The following is a 21,369-nucleotide window of genomic DNA, read 5'->3' on the forward strand; positions in this document are numbered from 1 at the left end:
AAATGTTCTGCGATAATCACATTTTCCTATGAGAATCAGGGGACCCCCAAAAGATGGGTAGGAGGGGAGAGTCCATACACGCGGGCCACAAAACTGAGACTGCCGAGAGGCATATTTACAAAAGGATGTTCCCTCTCTCAGGAATCCAAAAAAAAAAAAAAATCAAAGTTATTGGTTTTAATGTAATTAAGGTCTTAATTATTCATTATAATGGAAAAATAGCTTAACTATGTAACAGCTGGATTGTTCCCATACCAGTTCACTCCTGACTGGCAACACATTTAAAACAAGCCTCAGAAAATAATCCCATTTAATGATCACAAGTAATGTCACATTTTCCAAAACTAAAGATTTATATCCCTGCAAAATAGCAGCGAATTTACAGGTATAGGTGTTAAGAAGTCGCTTCTACGGGAAAACACAAGTAATGATTCTTACCCCCAGTTAATCGCTTCCACTGTTTCGATATCTAACGGGTCCACGGACTGAGGTAGGGCCTTGTACAGGGAGGCGAGTCTGTCTGTCAGCAGTTCGCACAGGCACGTGCTCTGCGTGAGGCACTTGGCAGCCGCAGGCTCCGGCAAACTGACTAACAGCATCAAGCCCTCGCAGGCTTTCACAGCTATCCGGCCATCCTGAGGGAAAACACACAGACCCCTTCAATTCTTGAATTAGATGTATGTCAAGTTGTTTGGGAAAAATTCAACTGAAAAAGATGTAATGTTTTACACTAAAAGAATAGACTTTTTTTTTTTTTTCTATTTCAAATGCACGTAACTGTGATCAGGTTAGATCACAGTTCTAAAAGAGTAAGGAAGGGAAAGAGTAAGGAAGACTCACAGGACTTCTAGTGAGATTTAACAAGGAATTCACTAAGTTGTAATCCTGGTTTGGACGAACAACCGTGGCCTCAGGCAGTGGGCTGACGGCTAGGCTATCCAAGCTGGTGGACAGCTCATCCATCTGCTGAGGAGGCTCATCTTCTGTCTCTGTGTGCTCCAGCCCCACAGCACCAGACAGTTCCTCTGGCTGACAGAACTGGCCCGTGTCTGTTGACACGGAATCCTGACCTTTCAGTGAGTCTTCTGAAATTACATCTGGTGTGCCTTTGGAAGCCAATGACTTCAACTTATTCTGAAAAAGAACACATGTTCTGTAAGATTCGTATCAAAAGACTTATAAAACAGAAATCATATTTTTATCGGTTTTTCTATAACTCACGTTCAATGTCTAGCCAATGTGGCAATAGATAAAAAGTGTTATGACAAATGAAAACACTCAGACGTCAACAAGTTGTGTTTTAGATATTTTAAAATTGCCCAGGCATTTATAACACTCTTTACACTAAGTACAAAACGGTTTACCATGACCAAAAGCAGTGAACAGTGTTAGTGATAACTATATGACTACTGCTAAAAACAACTGTTTTTAGTAACAACTGATGTTAGTGGGGAAAAAAGATTCAGGAGGTTTCAATTGGAATTAATCATCTTCTCATCACTGGGCTACTTAAAATACAGAGCCTCTATGTTGATTCTTCTAAGATCAGTTTTCTAAGATGATTTTTCTGTTTCCCCTGTACCTCTGCTTTATAAAAAGAACTCAATACTCTCAGGACCTTTTTATTAGTGTTTTGTTTTTTTTTTTAGTGTTCTTGATGAGAAAAGATTTACTTGAAATGTCGGTCCCACCTCCCCAATACACACACACACAAACACAAAGAGAATCTTAACCGAAGCAGGGTGCCTGGGTGGCTCAGTTGGTTAAGTGTCTGCCTTCAGGTCAGATCATGATTCCAGGGTCCTGGGATCAAGTCCCACGTCAGGCTCCCTGCTCAGTGGGGAGTCTGCTTCTCCCTCTCCCACCCCCTGGCTCGTGTGTGCTCTCTCTCTCAAATAAATAAAGTCTTAAAAAAAAAAAAAAAAGGAATTGTAACCAAAGCAAATCATTAGTTTCAGGGGAAGCGTTCTGCTTTCCATTTGAACCTAAGAGCAAAAATCAAATCACACACACAGGTTAGAAGTCTCCTCAGGGGCCTCTCACCGTGTTTCACCCATCACAGAGGTGCACTCAGTACTGAATGAATTCAGAGTTCTATTTCCAAAGTTATATTATAGTTATTATAAATCACTTTTATTACAGTTAAAGATATAGTTTGGACCAATCTTCTTGAGAAATTGAGCCCACAGCACATGTTAAAAGAAAACAACTACTCCAAACAACTTCCCAATTTCCTATAAAATCAGTTGCATATCACAGTCCTTATGAATGTGAGTATTGTTGGAAATGGTACCTCAGATAAGAATGGCAAAGGAAGAATAATCTTGGACTAGCATTCACTTCTCAGACGAGTGTTTCTCAAAGTGTGACTCAAGACCGTTGGCGTCACGGTCATCTGTGGGGCTTGAGAGAAATGCAGATTCCTGGGTCCCACCCAGACCTGAATGAGAATATCTGGAGGTAGAGCCAAGGAATCCACATTTTAACTTATTTACTTATATTACTGAGGTATAGTTGACAATGTTATACTGATTTCAGGTGTACAATGTCGTGATGGAATCCGCATTTTTAGCAAGCTCCCAGATGATGAGGAACTGTTGCCTTGTCTTACACTTTGGTTCTTACCAAAACTGTTCCCTTTCTACTTCAGGGGTTTTAATGATAGCCACAGCACATTTATACACATAACCCCCAAATCTCTTGAACCCAGACTTCCCTCCCAAATCACAGATTTGCAAGATCAATGCCTGCCAATTATCTCCATTGGATACCAGGAGGACTCAAAACATCCAGAACTGTAACTACCATCTTCCCCTCAACATAAGCTCCCTCAGGGCTCCCTCCTTTCTGTTAGCAACAACCTTCCTGGTTCAGAAACTCAAGCACTCATCATCCTTTCTCTTGCTTCCTGCACAAGACCACACAACACCTACTTCTGGCCTCTCTGGAATATATTTACTTCATTCCATCTCACTGCCTCCAACTTACAGTCCTTGCCACTTCTCGTCGGGGTTACTCCCTCAGCTTCCAAGTTGGTTTCCTCTGCTTTTCTTTTTCCTTTCAAAGGAATCCACTGTACAAGATGCTGCCATCAATCTGACTTAAGGTACAGACACCATCATGTAGTAACATCCCTGCTCAAAAACCTTCGGTGGCTCCCCAGTGACTTCAACTATGTTCAGATTCTTCATCCTGCCATTCAAAGCCTTTGATCCTTCCTAGTCCATCTCTCCAGGCCCATTTCTTATCACATATCCTAATTTTATACTGTTTCATGAACACACCACAGACTTCTATATCTTCATTTCCTTACGTATGTCACCCATTCTTATCTGAACATCTGTCAGGGCTCAAATCAAAGATAAACTCTTCCATGAAGTCTTTCCCAACAACCTAAGAGCAGATGTAATCCCTTCATCCGAGGAAAACTTAAGGCATCTTTACTTTGCATCCTTCTTAGGATACTCACCTTACTCCACCTCAGATTATAGCTTGAATATTAGTCTTACCCTTGTCACCAGACTATGAACTCCTTTAGGGCAAAGACTGTTCCTAACTCATTTACCATAGGCACTTAAACCATAGTAGATGCACAGAGTAGCTGCTTTACATGAAAAGAGAGATTAGAATTCAGGGGATATATGCCTGACAACTGCAAAGAACTTTTATTACTCTCTGTACTTATAAGTAACATAGCTGCATTTCTCTGAAAATTCATTCAGCAAGTGCTAATTAAGCAGTTATTATACATTATACTGGATACTAGACAAGTTGTGGGAACCCAAAGATTAATGCAACAGAGTCCTTGTCCTCAAGGAGCTTACTGACCAGCAGGAGAAAATAAAATACATTTAAATAACTCTAATGACAGGAAGACTGTAACAACCACATTAAAAGCTTATGAATAGTCTTGAGAAAACGGAGATGCCTACTACCTCAGGCTGTGGAGAAGTATGCGCTTTAAAACCGGGCATTCTTTGTAGTGAGGTCTAAATGGAACTGTCTCTGTGGAGACAGGAAAACAGAGGACACCTATCTCTCCATCAGCATATGTACGCCCATAAATTTTCTCTGCTTCTGATCGACGGCTGTGTCCTTCTGAACGAGTTTCAGGGATTCTGAGAAAAAGTCCTTAAAGCTCAAGCTGGGGCAAAAATCCAAGCATCAAAAGTAACTAGGGTGTCTAAGAAAACTTTAAGTAACTAACGTGAACTTTGAGAGGAAAAATCTCAGACAGCCAGATTGAGCTATTTGCTACATTTATATCCCAAAACCTAAAAAACCTGTAATAAACCCTTAGAATCTGAAATCAGAAGTGTATTTCAGCCATTTTGAAACAAACCTTCAAAATAGGACACCCACCATGAAAAACTGGCATTCGGCCTCTTTATCGCTACCTAAAAACTTAAATGCATGCACTTTTGCAGCTTGGCTGCTCACCTGTCTTCAGTAAGAGTGCAGAAGAGGATTTTGGGTGACTTAGTCAATAGAGTGAAGCGGCAAACAAACCCACCTACTAGAATGGCTAAAATTTTTAAAAACAAGACCCTGACAACGCTCACTCTGACAGGATGGGGAACAACAGGAGCTCGCACACGTCGTTGACAGGATGCAAAACGATAAGGGGTAAAACAGTTTGGCAGGTTCTTATGAAAATAAATACACGCTTGCCACAGGGTCCAGCAATCCTACTCTTCGGTGTTTACCCAAGTGAAGTGAAAACCTAAATCCTCAGAAAAAAACCGCGTGTGAATGTGCACAGTGGCTTTACCCATAATTGCCCAAACTGGAAACAACCCCACGTCCCTCAACGGGTGGATGAATAAACAACTGTGATACACCCACGCCACGGGATATTACTCAACAGTATCAGGGACCAAACTCATCTTTGAATCTCAAATGCATTATGCTAAGGAAAAAAAAAAAAAAAAAAAAGGCAGACGTGAAAGCTGATCACATTTGTGTGACTTTCTGTAAAAGAGGAAACCTACGACAGAACCACATCAGTGATCGCTGAGGATGGGGTGGAGGGAGAGGGGCTCCAAGGAAGCCGCGGGAGGCTGGCAGGCCTGCTGTGTCGCTTGAGGCTGGTGGTGGCTACATGACCGTGGGTTTGTTAAACTCAAGAGAACCACAGACCAAAAAGAGCAAACTGCACTGTACCTCAGTTGTACCTAATCTAGGGAAAGAAAGACAAAAAGAAAAAGAAAACAAAAAGATTTTTAAAAAAAACCTAGCAAAATTAATTTTTTCTGTTTTTTTCAAGATTTTATTTATTTGAGAGAGAGACAGCGTAAGTGGGCAAAGGAGAAGAGGAAGAGGGAGAAGCAGACTCCCCGCTGAGCAGGGAGCCCGATGAGGGATTCGATCCCAGGACCCTGGGATCATGACCTGAGCTAAAGGCAGACACTTAACCAACCAAGGCACCCAGGTGCCCCCCAAACTAATTTTTCTACTACATTCCTAAATGACTTCACTGCAGAAAAAAAGAAGTGAATGACAGAAGAAAGTACACGAAGTATTTTCTAATTTAAAACTGGGAGTAAAACCCAAAACACTGATTGATGGAATACGTAAAGTATGATCCACCGACTAGGGCTAAGAAGAGACAGGGCGGAATACTAGAGCAACTGCCACTGCTATACCAGGCTGGAGAGGTCACTCGGGATTGTGCGCATCCTGCCCCAATCCGCACACAGACCCCAGGCCAGATTACCCGTGCTCCGCACTAGAGCAGACCTGGCTGATAACATGATAGTTTATAAGCTCCTGACTCACTCTCCCTGATTTTCCCCTTCAAGCTGCATCCTTGCTAAGCCTTGAGTCTGTATTTGTCCAGGCCCTGTACTGCCCTGTAGACCGGCTCAACTACTTTCTCTGAAGAGTGGCTTCCTCAAAAGATTTCAGGTTAAAACAAACAGTGATCGTCAATGAAAAATAATTCTGGGAAGTGAAACAAGCCATCTGATACCCACAAAATGTAATTCCTTCTAATATTATTTACAGAATTCAATTCTCAAAATAATTGTAATATAAGCATGCTTCGAAGGTTGACAAGTACCATACCTCCAGAAAAAAATTAACCAAGTAGGGATTTTGTTTCAGCTTTGCACATACAATACAGAGAAACTGGATTTCTTCATTTTCCGTTGGTGTTGCAAGTACTTCACCACACAGTCGAATTAATTTCTGTTAAAAAATTTAAAAAAAATGTTTCAAACTTGGGTTACTTTTTACAGGTACGTAAATAGCCATCTGTTTGCCTTAAGAGTATTTACAATTTTCATATAATGCAAATACCTTGCATTCTGCAGACAGAACACTATTTACCATCACTTCCAACAAAAGAGATTTACTAGTAAGTTTTTCAAATATATCACCCTAGAAAATTCATAAGCACACAATAAACCCCTTGAGATGTCGAAGAGATGAGTTAAAGGAAAAACTAATGTATAAAACTTTAAGAGAAAAATAGAGCATATAATACAACGTGCTGCATACCAGAAGCTCAAGTATTTGCTAATTTACACGTTATTTTTGGAATAATTTCCTTTATTATTTTTCATCTTAGAACAATCACATTAAAGTATTTATACATGAAAAGAAACGGAACGCAATGCTGTTTGGAGAAGGAGAAGAAAATACCTGCACCGGCCTGTGGACGTTAATGTGCGGGAGCAGCGGCTGCTGGATCCTCCCCAAGAGTTTAGTGTAGAACACCAGCACCTGCTGCTTCATCCCTGGGGGACACTGGGCGCAAAGAACAGAAAAGCAAACAAGGGAGAACAGACGATACGAACATGCTTACTCAAAAAGCTTAAAGAATAGGAATGTGAATGTATTTCACCCTCAAAAGTCAATGCAACCAGCCGATTAATGAGTCTTTCAATATACAATTCTCCACCAAATATTAATGACTGGCATTCTAGAAATAAAATTACATCTGGGACTGTATAATACAGCCAATGGAACTGCAGGCCGATGTGATGACAGACAGCATGGTAACGACACGCTGTTGAAATCAGTTTGGGCAACATCAACCTGTTTGTATTCTAAATGCTAGGGTAACCCCGAACTATTATGGTTAACTCTATGGCTGTTTTGCATTAGTTGCAAAATTATTTACATTATGATTATTATAAACAATGAATATTTAAAAAGGAAGCTTTTATAACATGCCATGCTTTAAATCTTTGCTGAAAACTAGGTAAACCTGATGATTGCTTACGCTGTGGGTTAAGAGAGCACAAACTAACAAGGTTATGTGTTCTATCACTAACCTGCTTATACTGTTTGCAATTAAAATACAGTCACAAAATGAGCATTTCCAAAGCATCCTCATAGACATGCTACCTGGAAATGGTATAAACGATAATCTCATGCACAGTATTTTTTCTAGATAGCAAATACTTTGCATTATTCAGATAGACCTGTAACATTTACAATCACCGATATAAAAATTAATTTGCCGGGTGCTACAATTATTGACCTTCACTCAAAAATCAATTAATCTGTATTCAACTTAGTGTTGTACCATCCCTCTCTCCACACGATAGGGGAGCAGATATCCTGCCTCAAAAATATAAATTGCATGAATTTAACTTAAAATGAATTGGGAGTACTACAGACTTAGTTAAAAGGAAACTTTCCGTAATACCACTACTCATAACTCTATTTGGTGTTTAAACATGTTGATTTTTTTTCCAGTTTGATTTTCACATATATTATAGAAATTCACAGAACAAAAGCACAGATTTTGAGACTTGAGGGAGGCCCTCCGTGATCACCTGTTCAAACGTTAAAGAGAAAGAAGGTTAACCAAAGGGACGTTCAAGGTCATAGCGTTAGTGGCAAAGCCAGGCCTCCCAACCGCACTCCAAAGTTCTTCCCTTTCCCTCGCACCCCCACAGGCTTTGAAACTTGCCTTTTTATGTAGTTTTAAAGTTTCCTGGTACAGAATATTATTTATATCATAAATACTATTTGCAAAGATTTCTCAGGATTCATGAGGCCTAAAAACTTAACGTGGCTCCACTCATTGGTAGAGGTAATGTCAGAATAATCAGTGACATTTTCTTTCTGGATTATGCAAAATAAGCCCTATTTTCCTAACCCAGTTTACACTGGGTTCCTTCTCACGTCCTTTGATTCTGAGTACATGCCCTTGAGCATATTTTCATAAATGTTTACACTGTAATTCTCAGCAGCCTGAGGACCAGTTGTCGCCTAGAGCATCCTAGGGCTTTGCTGGCTCTCTGGACAGTCACATTGTGCAGGCTGCACATTTTCTGTTTTTCACAGTCCTGACTTGGATTCCACCATGCTTAATACATACCTCTATAATTAAATTTAGTACTTGCAGCTTCTTTACCTCTAAGACATTAATGCATGTATTACATGCCCAAGAACATGTGGATAGGAACTTACATCAGCTTTTCCTAAGGTATATAACGTTTCCAAGATCTTGTGATGAAGCAAATATTCCATACACGGCCCTGTCACTCCGAACTCTCGCTCCCGTTCTTCCTGTAGCAAAATACCTAACATCTGGTCCAGATGAGAGGGAATATTTGTATCTGTCACTGGGGCTTTATCATCTAAATAATAATAAAAAAAATTCATCAAACATTCAAACAATTTAAAACTGCCTATTTGTACCTAAAATGCCTTTGCTATTTCTCTATTCCAATTCAAAATGAGAGAAAAATCTGAACTACACACTTAAGTGGTATATAATTGGTATGTAATTATCTTTGCCAGGATGTAGGTGATTCTTTTTGCCATGTTCTTATTCAAAAATGGAATCAATATTCTGAAATATATTCTATTAACTAATGTCTATGTATAATTCAAAATAAGAGCCATTTATACAGAAATGGGAACATGATCAAGAAAAATACACATAACATCAAAATTTTGTATACACTTACAATTAAAAACAATTTTTTTTCAAACAGCTAGTTCAGAAGTTCTGAACTTTTGGATCTGAATTTTAAGTCTCTTTATATAGAAACAGGTTGGCCTTAAACATCAAGCTGAATTAGGTAGGATACATAGAAAGGGCAGGTTCTGTTTTTGTTTGCTACTGAATCACGTCGTAACACTGGGAAGTCATACACTTACAGCCCCTAATTCATCTCCATCTGTGAAAACATGAGGAGCCCAAAGAACAATTTCTGGCATCTCTCATGAACAGAAAACTATTTCCCAAAGCCAAAACTTCTTCTCAGGAGAATTCTTATTAAGCACTATTGATTTTTTAAGATAAAAATCCATTGATAGATTTTGAGTTCACAACTGGGACTTAAAAATCACATGGTTTTATCAACTTACCCTTACTGTACTAAATTGCTCTTAATAGAATGTTTAAATACAAAATATACTTGGAAATGCCAAGTTCTTATTTATGTCTCTACTGTAATTTCCTTAGTACTCCATAGTATGTGCAACACAATCCTAGTATGCTATATATTTTGATGGTATGTTGCTTTGCCTGTATGTGTGCACATGTATGCACATACACATGCACACGCAGTGTAAACCGGAACACTAAGCCCTACAGAGAAAACAATGGAGAGACAGAGGTCACCCTTGTTTCCAAGGATACATGTACCAAATTTGATATACAATGTGGCAGGTACTAAAAGCATGGGGCCTGGAGTTAGACAACTTGCATTCAAATCTTGGCTCTGTCGCTTGTAGCCGGATGACCTTGACAAACTATTTAAGCCTCTGTCACCACCACCTGTAAAATGGGGGTAATCAACACTAGGAAGTGTCATATGATTTCAATGAAACCATGTGTGTAAAGCTCAATGCCTTTGCACACAGTAAGAATTCAAGAAATGTTAACTTTTGATGTTTCATTTTGTATTCTTCTAAAACGAGTGGCCAGCCACTAACAGAAGATAATTTGTAAATTTATTTGAAATTTGGGTCTTTTTTTTTTCTTATGTTTTTTCCTCTTTAATTGCAGACTTTATATAAACATTCCAGGAAAGAATGAATGTTCAAGTATGGTTTGATTACAGTTATCAATGGAGAAAAATGACCAGAAAGGCTTTGTAAATTGAGAGACAAATGAATTGTAAATGTGACTTGACAGGATTAAAATCCTAGCTCCCTAGAAGGCAAGACGTTGTTTTTGCCCTCTACCCCCTTCACTCCTAAGCTGCATGTAGGTCCCTGTGCCTCCATATGCCATTCCTTCTACCTGAAATGCCTTTTTCCTCCTCCTCGATCTTGCTCCTAATCATCCTTTAAACCCCACGTTACGGACTCTGCCTTCTATTTCTCCCTTCTTTGTTCTCTCTGTGCCTGACACATATACACACATTCGTCCCATACTTTATTATAATGTACATACTTGTTTCTACTAAAATGCAAAAAAAAAAAAAAAAAAATCATTTAAAGCAAGAACTTAAAGCCTTTCCCTTAAAGTATTTCCTTAAAGCTATGGAGGAGTGAAAAATTCACAAGGGCTAAGGAATAGTCATTTGAAAAGGCAGGTCCTCTCAAAAATCTTTCCTACAGATCTGCTGTCTAAATACCCAAATTAAGGTAGAAGTTATATTTTACGTGGAAAGGTATACATATATTTTGTATCTAATTTTTACTTATTATACAACTATAAAGGGTTTTTTGTTTTAAGGAATTATCACCTACAGCCCCATCAGCTTCCCCAATCAGACTGCCTGAATACTCTATTTCAGGAGGTGCCAGACTTTGGCCTAGGGGGCAAATCCAGGCTTACTACATGTTTCTGTTGTATTGGAACAAAGAAACACTATTCTTTTACATACTGTTGATGGCAGCTTTTGCACAACAGAACTGAGCAGTTCCAAGAGAGGCCACAGGACCCACAAAGCCTAAAATATTTACTATCTGGCCCTTTACAGAAAGTTTGTCAACCTTTGACCTATGTATTTCACATTCCCCTTACTCTCCATACTTATTCACTGAGAAAGACAGAAGCAACCAGAAAAGAACTCTTGAAGACTTTGTAGACCACATCCACTCTCCTTCTTCATCTATACTTATATGCTGTTTTCCACACCTTATTGTGACGGATGGACTGTCCACGTGCCTATTAAGGCTCAGCCCTCACCTGTGCACTAGACCCTACTCCCCTTGCCCATTTAAGGGTATTGCTCAGAAATGACGGCATCTGACTCTTGTCCACCGTTCCCTCTCTACTAGATCACTCCATCAAAGTACAAACTAAAATATCTTCCATCTTGAAAAAAAAAAAAAAGTAAAACCCTCTCTTGAGGGGCACCCGACTGGCTCAGGCATAAGAGCCTATGACTCTTGATCTCGGGGTTGTGAATTCAAGCCCCACAGTGGATATAGAGATTAAATAGATAAATAGATACTTAAAATTAAACCCTCTCTTGAAACCACATCTCCCCTTGGCTAATGCTCCATTTCTCAGCTCCCCTTCCCACTAACGTGTATGGACGTGTCCCATTGTCTATATAGGTTTTCTGACCCCTCTTCTCTTAAAGCATAATCCAATCAGGTCTCCTCTCTCTTCCTTGCCATTAAAACGGCTCTTATCAAGTCCACTAATGAGCTCCTTGCGGCTAAGTCCAAAGATCCTTTCTTAGTCTTCATTAAATTGACATCAGCGTCATTTGACACAATTAATCCCTGTCTCCTCTCTAGCCTCTAGGACATCATTCTCTCTTGGCTGTCTTCTACCCCACTAGCAAAAGTGATTTCCTTTGCTATTGTTTTCATCATCCCAATGTCTGAGCATTGGGCCCGAGGGCTCCATTTCTGAACATCTTCTCTCTTCCATCTACCCTTACTCCCTACATCTCATCCAGTCTCATGGCTTTAAATCCTACTTACATGTGATGACTTCAATGTCATATCTCTGGTTTAGAACTCCACCTTAAATTCCAGATTCCTATTTCCAACTGTCTACTCAACATATCCAACTGGACATACAGTTGGCATCTCAAATTTAACATGTCCAGAACACTTACAAACCTGCTCCTCCTGCAGTCGCCCTGTCCTGGTAAGTGGCCTTTCTATTTTCCATCTGCCTAAGCCCAAAACTTTGAAGTTTCCTTGACTCAGTCTCTCATACCCAACATCCAATCTGTCAACAAAGCTTTCTGCAAAATACACCTAGAATACAATCTTATCCTACCAGCTCCCTGGTTTAAGCCACCATCGTTGCTCGGACCACTGCAATGGTCCCCTAACGGTCCACAGCTTCGCCTCTGTGTCTTTCCAATCTAATTTTTTCTCACAGAAGCTGAAATTGATTATGTTACATGCCGCCCAAAGCCCTCTGATGGCTTCCCACCTTGGAGTAAGAGCGAAAGCCCTTATAATAGCTTCCAAGGCCCTTTGTGACTGCATCTGGCTCCCATCTGACGTCACCTCCTCACACTTTTCTCCTTGTTCACGTTGCTCTAGCCAAACCGGCTTCCTTGCAGTTCCTGGAGTATGCCAAGCATGTTGTATGCTCCAGCTGCAGGGTTTCTGCACTAGGTCCTCTTCCTGAAACCAACCCCCCAGGCTTGCTTCCTCTTTCCTTCAGATTCCAACTGAGACGTCTGTTCGGGCAATGAGGCTTTCTCTAACCTACAAAAGCCAACTGCCCCCCTTCCCCCATGTATACACTTCTATCCCCTTAGCCTGCCTCATTTCCCCCTCAGCCCCTGCCATCTGACACACTATGTGTATTTGTCTATTTTGGGCTCGCTTCTCCGTCATCAGTATATAAGCTCTATTAGGACAGGGATTTTGTCTGTTTGATTTACTGTTCTATTGCTCAGTGCCTAGAACAATGCCTACACATAGTAGGTGCTCAATAGATACATTTTTAAAGTGAATCTAAAAGAGGAATTAAAAGTAAAATAACTTGTTTATAAATTTAAATATAAAATAACTTTGAAAACTAATTTGAAATATATTTTAGTATTTCATAAATTTTGTTTAATTAACATTAGCTTTGTTTCTTACCCGAAGTCTCTATGTAGTAATGGGTAATTGCCTTCCAGTGATAAACAAAATCTTCTTGTAAAGGAAGAGAAGGTGCAAGCTACACAAACACACACACACACAAAAAGACCACAACAATTAAGAAAATGGCATTAAACGTTTCCCATAAAGTATAACTCTGTATTTGTCCACTAATAATACAAAAGTAGCATAAAAATAAAGGATGAGCTTTAATTTGATTTTATATGTCAGAATATCAAAGAAAAAAAGGAGTCAAAATCAAGAAAGTAAAAATGATTTATTAAGAAAGAGGAAAAACATATTTATCAATATTATTATTAAACTACAAGGGCTGGGACTTTTTTTTCCTCCCCGAAACTGGTTAACTACATATGGTTTCAAAAGTAATGGTGTTAAGTGAAAAGATGCAAAATCCTATTTAAATTATCAGTAATATGAAATTATCAGTAACCAGGGATCTTTGTACCTAGGACTTTGAAATGCAAAACAGTAAAAAGCTGCTATGTAGTTACACGTCACCATTACAAAAACATATACCAAAGTCAACCATGTAATCTGATTAAAACTGTTTCCTACTTTCAGTGACATACAGATGTAAACCTTTTCTTTTTAAGCCTGGATTAGGCAGTGCATATTTTTAGCAAAATACCTGTGTGAACAAGACACTACCAATTTAAATTCCACAAAGCCAAAAATGTTTCACTTCAAAGTAAGTTCAAAATTTACTTCAAAAATTTTAAGACCAAAATTATATGCCTTCAGCCATCTCATAGCCAACCTGCCAAGTACTTCAAATGTGTGTTAAACAGATAAAAGACCTAGATGCACCTTCCACAACACTGTCTTTTCCTTAAACAGAGAGAGAGAGAGAGAGAGAGAGAGAGAGAGAGAGACAGAGAATGCTCTCCCAGTCCCACTATTGCCCATAAATACTGGTCAGAAAGTTCACAGTGGATCCAGCTTACTTAAAAACAACCAGGTTTCTATCCTGGCAACCGAAAGCCTGGCACAGTCATCTTTCATTCCCAGATACTTCATCTAAACTGATGACCTCAGGGATCACGTTACTCCTGTCTTCTACGTGTTCCATTTTGATTTTTTGTGTCCTCAAGCAGAGACCTCAAAGTCTGGAATCCTAATAAAACAATCTCAAAACTATTGGACAAATTATAAACACTGGTCATAGACACATTACGACCTTCAATCCTGATGAAATGTCCTTAGGGAAGAAGTGGACCTCAACATTTCGTGGCAATCGCCAATGTTTTAAGGCTCGCTCTCGTGCTTGCCTGTGTGCACTGCTCTGTATCACACTGGGTTAAGAGATCTAAGTATTCACCTCATTTCCAAATAGAGTGCTAGGAAATTTTTAAAAAGGCTTTAAGATCTTTAAAAGTAGTTAAAGCCTTTGGGATTACTATCCTTCAAGAAGAACATGGCAGAGAAATTATTTGGGAGACATTGAGAAAAAAAATTAAAAAGAATATTAGAAAGTATTACCGTGGGAAGATAGATTAATCTTCCCAAAACTTTCAGATTAAAAAAATGTTTTAATCAGCTACTTGTTTTTAGGATCGTCTTCAAAATATGTCAAAATTCTCTTTTTTTGGACCTGGTTTTTTATACACCATCTTTCTATAGTTAAATGTATTAACAATTGGGATAAAGTCAAATGAAATTTGGCGTTTCAAAAAAAACTACCTAATTTCTTAAGTGTAAATATTGCAATTTGTTAAATTTTTCTGAGGGCATCTCCTTGGTCTATAAGGAATTACAGCATCCTTGCTCCAGATTATTTTACCTGTGGGACTGAACTCCATTTCCAAGTTAAGTCACTAGATCAGAGGTCCTACAGGATTTGTGTTAGGACCTTTGCTCTTCTAGTCCAACTCAAAGCAGGATGGTGTTGCTTACCTGTGAATACCTCTCTTCCAGGAGTTTGATTTAAGTAAGAAATCTATTTAAGTAGACAGGGAGACAGTTCCGAATTGCTAACAACTACTTAGTAACAATCTTTGTTCAAACATGAGTAAGTTTCCTTATTTATATAAAACTTCCTACTAAAATTGTCTTTCATTACTAACTCTAACATGCAAATTACCTGTTTTATCATTGCATAAAAGAAATAGTCATGCGATGGGTAAAAATAAAAAAAGGAAGAGGTGAGTGAATCAGCATGAGGGGATTCTCACTTGAGTTCACTTTTTGCAAAACAGAGATTAAATTTTTGAAAATTCATGCAATCACACTCTCAACCAAAACTGGACCTGAGTGCCTACCTTGGGCATGGCTTTCTCTGAGAAGCCTTGCCAGACTTCCTGCCGAGGATCCAGCCCTTTCCACAAACTGTGGCACCCTCTCCCAGCCTGCTCGCTCTCTTAGCCCTTATCCCACATTTGTCATTGCTGATCTCCTCCACTCAATCACAAACTCAGCAAGGGGCTGGGATCATGTCGTCTCTTTCATCACTGACTTCCCGGTTGGTTTTCAACTCGGTGATGGCACAGAGTAAGCATTCGGTGACAGTCACTGAGTGATTAATCCAATGGCACAGCAGTTGCTGTCATTTAATGAGTACTTATGTGCCAGGCACAGTGCTGCAAAGTTTACAATTCCTATATGGTCTTAAATGATCTTAAAATAAACTCCGATTTTCCCCAAACTCCTATTAAGAGCGAAAGCCAGTTAATTGCCTCACCCAAGGGGAAAAACTGCTTGTAACTAAAAACCCAGACCGTCTTTTTCCAGAAGGCCTACCACACAGAAGGACCTAGAGCAGTAACTCAGAGGAGAGCCAGACATCTGCCACATAAGCCCCATCTGCTCACTCTCTCACGTGTCTCATGAACAGTCCACACCCTGATCTTCGAATGTGCTTCTTCCTTCCAACATCCCTAAGGCCCCCCTATCTCCCCACCCTCTTCCAAGTCCAGCTCAAGCCTCCCTTCCTCCAGGGGGCCTTCTCCCCCAAGCCCTTCAATCCTAACTGCTTGCCCCCACAGAACTCACTGGCTGAACAATCATCCAAAAATTAATAACAATGGTTCACACTAATGAAGCACTGACTATGTACCAGGCACTGCACTAGGCACTTCATATGTATTATCTCATTTTTATTTTCACAATAATCCTAAGAGATTGGTATAATTATTTCCATTTTACAATGAGGAAACTGAAATGTACAAAGATTAAGTAACTTTTCCTGTGTAGAAGGGAGGGACGGCTGCAGGACTGAAACCTTATTCTGGATGGCTCTGGGGCTAGGGCTCACTCTTGTGCACTGTTTAATTTTTAGCTTGTGTATTTGTTTTGTCTCCCAAATTAGACTGTAAGCATTGTGAGCAAGGACGCAGGTATACCGTTTCCTCCGTGCTGTGCCACACTTTCGTGGTAGGCTCATAAAACATTAGCTGAATGACTAAAGGATGAAAAGTTTGAGATCCCATCAGAAAAGAATACACTTAAGAAGACACTACGTATGTTTGACTTGAGGTTTTAATGCCCAGGGCAGAAGAGCTTTGGTCCCAACAATCATCAACTCTTAACTGTAATTTGAAAAGAAAAGATTCAAATTCTGAAGGAGGACATCCACTGAATTAACCCGTTAAAAGTAGATAAAACTTTCTTCCCTTATCCTCTTGGAATAAATCTGCCCTCAAAGGGTGAAACTGGCTGAAATTTAGAAAGAACCAGCTCCTGGCAGATTACCTAGGACAGACTAGGCCCTCAACAAATATTTAATTGTACTAAATGGAAAGTGTTTTACTTGTACTTTGGAGAAACTGTGCTAACATGATCTAGTCCAACCTAGGAACTAACTACAACATTTCACTCTTATGACATGTGGCAACAGGCTAACAAAATGGATTCACTGCAAACTTACTGGCCAATCATTTTTTATTCTGAGGGAAGATTCACTTCTGAAAAGGGAAGCAAGAGTTACGTTACAGTTTTTGTTTTTGATCAAGGTATGAATTTCTCTTCTAAACTCAAAATGTAATCGGTCAGCTCAATAACACATTTTCAAGTACTAATCTTGAAAATCTTATATGTTTTTTCCTTGTACTAGTTAACAGGAAGTAAGAAGAAACTATTAATTAAACAATAAGGAAAACTCTACATGTAAACCTCATTTAAATGAATATGTTTATCTGGTCAACCCTAAAAAAAACTTTTGAAGATTTGAAGGCTGAACCACAATTGTACAAAGAAACCTATAAAGTAATAATATCAAAGTGGCTGAAAACAGTGACACTTCAGGTCATGTCAGCACCTGCACATAGGATAAAGTCCCACCTCTGAAAAATCCAGATAATTATGTTAATTGCAATACTGTATCAGAAAATGCTAATTGGGCATACAAATTAAAAGGAGTAGAGAGAAAAGCTAATGAAATGAACTGATGAATGATAAAAGCAGTTTACAGAAGAAAATGCAAGGCAAACAGAACTGAAAAAATGGAAACCAGTCTTGGGCTGGGCAAAAACATTCTTCAAATACCACAAGAATGGCTTATTTATCATTATATATGAGTTCATTCCCAAGAGAGAATGTAAAAAGGAAAAAGTTTGCCAATTTTTTTCTGATTTAACCTATCAAGGTAAACTGCAAAGTATCACAGCTGAAAACATTAACTCTAATCAAATAAAAACATTAGTTTTCTAAATGCTATGGATCAGTTACTAGGACCAAGTGAACATAATCCACTCTTAATTTTTTCTCACCTCAGCAAAGAAGCTGGATATGACAGAGCCAGAGTCAGACAATTTACATGGGTAATTTGGTAGATGCTAGCATATACAGTTATAAAAAGACAATGAGGACAGAAAACACAAGCCTCAGGATAAAAATGAGTCTTTACTGGGAGAGTAGGAAAGCTATCTTTCTTTTTCTAAGTACTTACCTTCAGTATCAACCTGATAGGTAAAGGATGTAAATAATGTAATATATTTTTTATTCCCAATTATCTCAGTATTAACCTGTACTCAATGTTAAAATTAAGTGATTTTAAGTTAAAGAATAATATAAAATGTAAATGCCGCTGTTTTTATACATTTCGGTTAAATTCTTTTAACAAAGTTGCTGTAGATTGTGTATAACAAGGGAAAATTAAAAATTGTCCTAAAGTCTAAAACTGTCACCTCCATGTGTAGTACTGCTCTTCATTCATGAAAACCCTCTCTTTGATTTGATACACGTTTTCCCAAGAACTTGTGGTAGAGCTTAAATGATTTTTAAGCATTTCCCACATATCACTTAAAATAACAATTGTACTGAAGTTTTGTTTTCAAACTTAATTTTAAAAATCCATTTTATTTTTATCTGACCATAAAAATGGTTCTATTGCAGCTGGCTTTTTTTTTTTTTTAAGTTGTGTGGATTTCAAGGTGCTATATCACACAGTCTAAACATAGAAAGAAAATGACATTTTTTAAATTAGCAAGGTACTGGTGTCTTGCACAAGATGCATTTTCCAATTTGGGCAACTGTCCCTGAGTAAAGAGAAACAACCGAAGTAAAGCAAACTAGATCTCTTATTATGAAAACAGAGCAAGGCATTCTCTTTTACTTCTCTTCTGTTAGTCTGTTCGGGCCTTTGAACGTCTCTCGGTGCTGGTCTCTAAAATCCTCAAAGGAGAGAGTCCAGGAAGAGAAGACAAGAAAGGAAACAGATGGTCTCGCTGCTCTGCCGAGGGCTTGGAAGAATGTAGACCACACTCGACCAGACCCCTCCAAACTCCCATTTCACAACAATCAATACAGTGCAGCTGAGTTCGGGCCGTGAGGCCTGCGAAGGCAAAGCTAGCAGGATTACGAAACCGGGTCTAGCGGGCTGCCTCCTCCCAGAGTCGCCCCCACCCCCAACCGGGGCACACCTTCCCGCCCACCCCACCTTCCAAAGTCAGCACAACACCAAGCCAAACCCAAGCCCCAGCCACGTCTGGCCGTTTCTTTTGTCCTGCTCCACGCTGACCACCTTTTATCCGGAGCAGCTTAGCGGTCCGGGAGTCCGGGGGTGCGCCCTGCGGCCCCGCCAGGTACTCCCGACCCCCCGTCCCCATCCAGGAGTCAGGCGAACGCCGCGCCGGCCCGGGGCAGGACGGCGAGGAGGGGGCCTGCTCCGAGCCAGGCCCGAGGCCCCGGCGCCCCGACGGCCCCGCCGCGCCCCGAAGCGCCCGCCCCGGCCTCGCCCCCCCGCGGGAACCGGGCCACCGAGGCCCGGGCCGAAGCCGCAGGAAGCGTAGGCCGCCGCCATCCCCGGTCTGTCGTGAGCCCGCTGCCCGCGGCCTTACCGCCTCCACGGCGTGCTGCAGGATGGAGGTGAACTTGGAGAACATCTTGTCACGGGACTGCAGCAGCCTCTCCCGGGACGACCTGGAGAGCTCCTCGATCCGCCGCCGCCGCCCCTGCTGCGGCTGCCGGGGCGGCTCCAGAGTGAAGGCCGGTGCGGGGCGGGGAGGACGAGCAGAGGGCCGAGGCGGGCTCGGGCCCGGCCGCTTCGGGGGTGCGCGGGCGGCGCGGCGGCTCCGGCGGGCGCTGGGACGCAGCGGGCGGCGAGGAGGGCGTTCGGCTCGGACTCGGGGCCCCGCGACGCTCCGGCAGCGGGCTGCGGCTCCGGCTCGGACACGGTGGCAGCCCGGCTCGGGTTCCTTCCGCCCGCTCTGCCCGCCGCGGCCTGCAGGGGGCGCCGCCGCGGCCCGGGGAGGCCCCGACCGGGCCTGCCCAGCGGCGGGGCAGCTGGACGCCGCGGGGGCGGAAAAAGCGGCGCGGAGAGGCCGCGGGGGGCGGGGGGCGGGAACCCGACGGGTGCGGCCGCCGCCCTCTCCCTGCTCCCGCGCGCCTGGCGCACTGTAGTCCTCACGTTTGAAAAATTCATCCAGCCTCTCAGTTTTGTTTCTGCGGGGGCAGTTAACAGGCCGATTTTGTAGGGAAACGTAGCCATATCTGTACATAATATTACGAGATTCGTCTTTTAAGGGCAGATTTGGGAGACTCGTAAGAAACAGTACAGTATTCCTAAGGCAAAATTGGTCCGTGCATTTAAATGCTAAGAATTAGAACAAATCAATTAATGTTGGTGAGATGGTTTTGCTAACTGGAAAATATATTATTAATTGTTAATTATTCACCATTAAAACAGGAAGCCCCAAATGGACAAATGGTAAGATGGTTCAGTCAATAGTTTGTAACTTGTTTGATAGGTGCACGGCATTCAGTATTGTATTTTCTATTCTGTTTATCAGATGATACTGGAAAACAGTGAGGGAAAGAATCTGGAGGGATTCTGCTAAATGCATAGGACAGATGAGTGGGGCTACATTGTAAGCCCATGGGTGGAGGCTCCTTAAAAACACTATGCAGGGCCCCTGGGTGGCTCAGATGGTTGAGCGTCTGCCTTCGGCTCAGGTCATGATCCCAGGCTCCTGGGATCGAGTCCCGCAACGGGCTCCCTGCTCCTTGGGACACTGCTTCTCCCTCTGCTTCTCTCTCTGTCTCTCATGAATGAATAAATAAATAAAATCTTAAAAAAAAAAAAACACTATGCAACAGTATATTCACCAAGCTTTGAAGAAGCACAGTGCGGTAGTAAATTTTAGGTTGGGTTGATACAGGTTATGAAAAATGTTCGTATCCTGGCGAACTTTGTGTTTGTTTTTGCTAGTATTGGTATTTTATCAAAAGGACTGTTCTTGATAAGGTGAGCATGGAGTAAGTTTTGCATAACTGGTGATGAAAATACGGATTTGTGATTGAGTTTGTTGAACAGAAAAAAAGCAGAAAAGTAGCAGCGATGTGGAGTGGTGTTAAGAGCTAGGCTCTGGAGGTGGGTAGTCTTGAATTTAAATCCCTCTGCCACTCACCGTGGCAAGTTTTTTAATCTCTTTGTGCTTTAGTTTTTTTCATCTGTGAAATTGGGGATAATAGCACCTACCAGTGAGAGATTGTGTGGAAATGTAAATCAAGGTTTAAGGAGGACACTTTTTTTTAAAGATTGTATTTATTTATTTATTAGAGAGAGAGCAGGAGCAGGGGTGAAAGGAGAGGGAGAAGCAGACCCCCTGCTGAGCAGAGAGCCCCGTGCAGGGCTCCATCCCAGGACCCTGGGTTCAGGACCTGCTGCTCAACCGACTGAGCCACCCAGGAGCCCCAAGGAGGACACTTTAAATAGTGATCTCCCCTGACCTTCAGTGGGGGTATGTCCCCATAACTCCACCATAAGTTGAAAATATCTTAAGTCAAAATGCATTTAATACACTTAACCTACAGAACATCATAGCTTAGTCTACCTGTCTACCTAAATGTGCTCAGGACAAATACTTACATTAACGTACAGATGGTCAGAATCATCTAACACAAAGCCTGTTGTATAGTGGCGCTGAATACCTC

The 21,369-nt window shown here is 41.0% G+C and overlaps 1 protein-coding gene across 2 annotated transcripts in view; it reads right to left on the bottom strand.

Moving 5' to 3' along the window:
* Positions 1-19,628, bottom strand: part of FHIP2A (FHF complex subunit HOOK interacting protein 2A) — a 34,223-nt gene extending 14,595 nt beyond the window's left edge. For both annotated transcript variants that reach the window (XM_028121725.2, XM_028121724.2), the window contains exons 1-7: positions 19,275-19,628; positions 12,982-13,060; positions 8,428-8,597; positions 6,646-6,750; positions 6,067-6,189; positions 841-1,134; positions 439-635 (exon numbers count right to left, since the gene is read on the bottom strand). In XM_028121725.2, coding sequence (XP_027977526.2) covers positions 439-635; positions 841-1,134; positions 6,067-6,189; positions 6,646-6,750; positions 8,428-8,597; positions 12,982-13,060; positions 19,275-19,319 — 1,013 coding nt within the window. In that variant the 5' untranslated portion in view covers positions 19,320-19,628. The remainder of the gene's footprint in view (positions 1-438; positions 636-840; positions 1,135-6,066; positions 6,190-6,645; positions 6,751-8,427; positions 8,598-12,981; positions 13,061-19,274) is intronic.
* Positions 19,629-21,369: the final 1,741 nt, after the last annotated feature.

The sequence above is a fragment of the Eumetopias jubatus genome, unplaced genomic scaffold (assembly GCF_037043125.1).
Source record: "Eumetopias jubatus isolate StellerSeaLion01/CBP00866 unplaced genomic scaffold, mEumJub1_p1.0 scaffold_17, whole genome shotgun sequence".
NCBI lineage: Eukaryota > Metazoa > Chordata > Mammalia > Carnivora > Otariidae > Eumetopias > Eumetopias jubatus.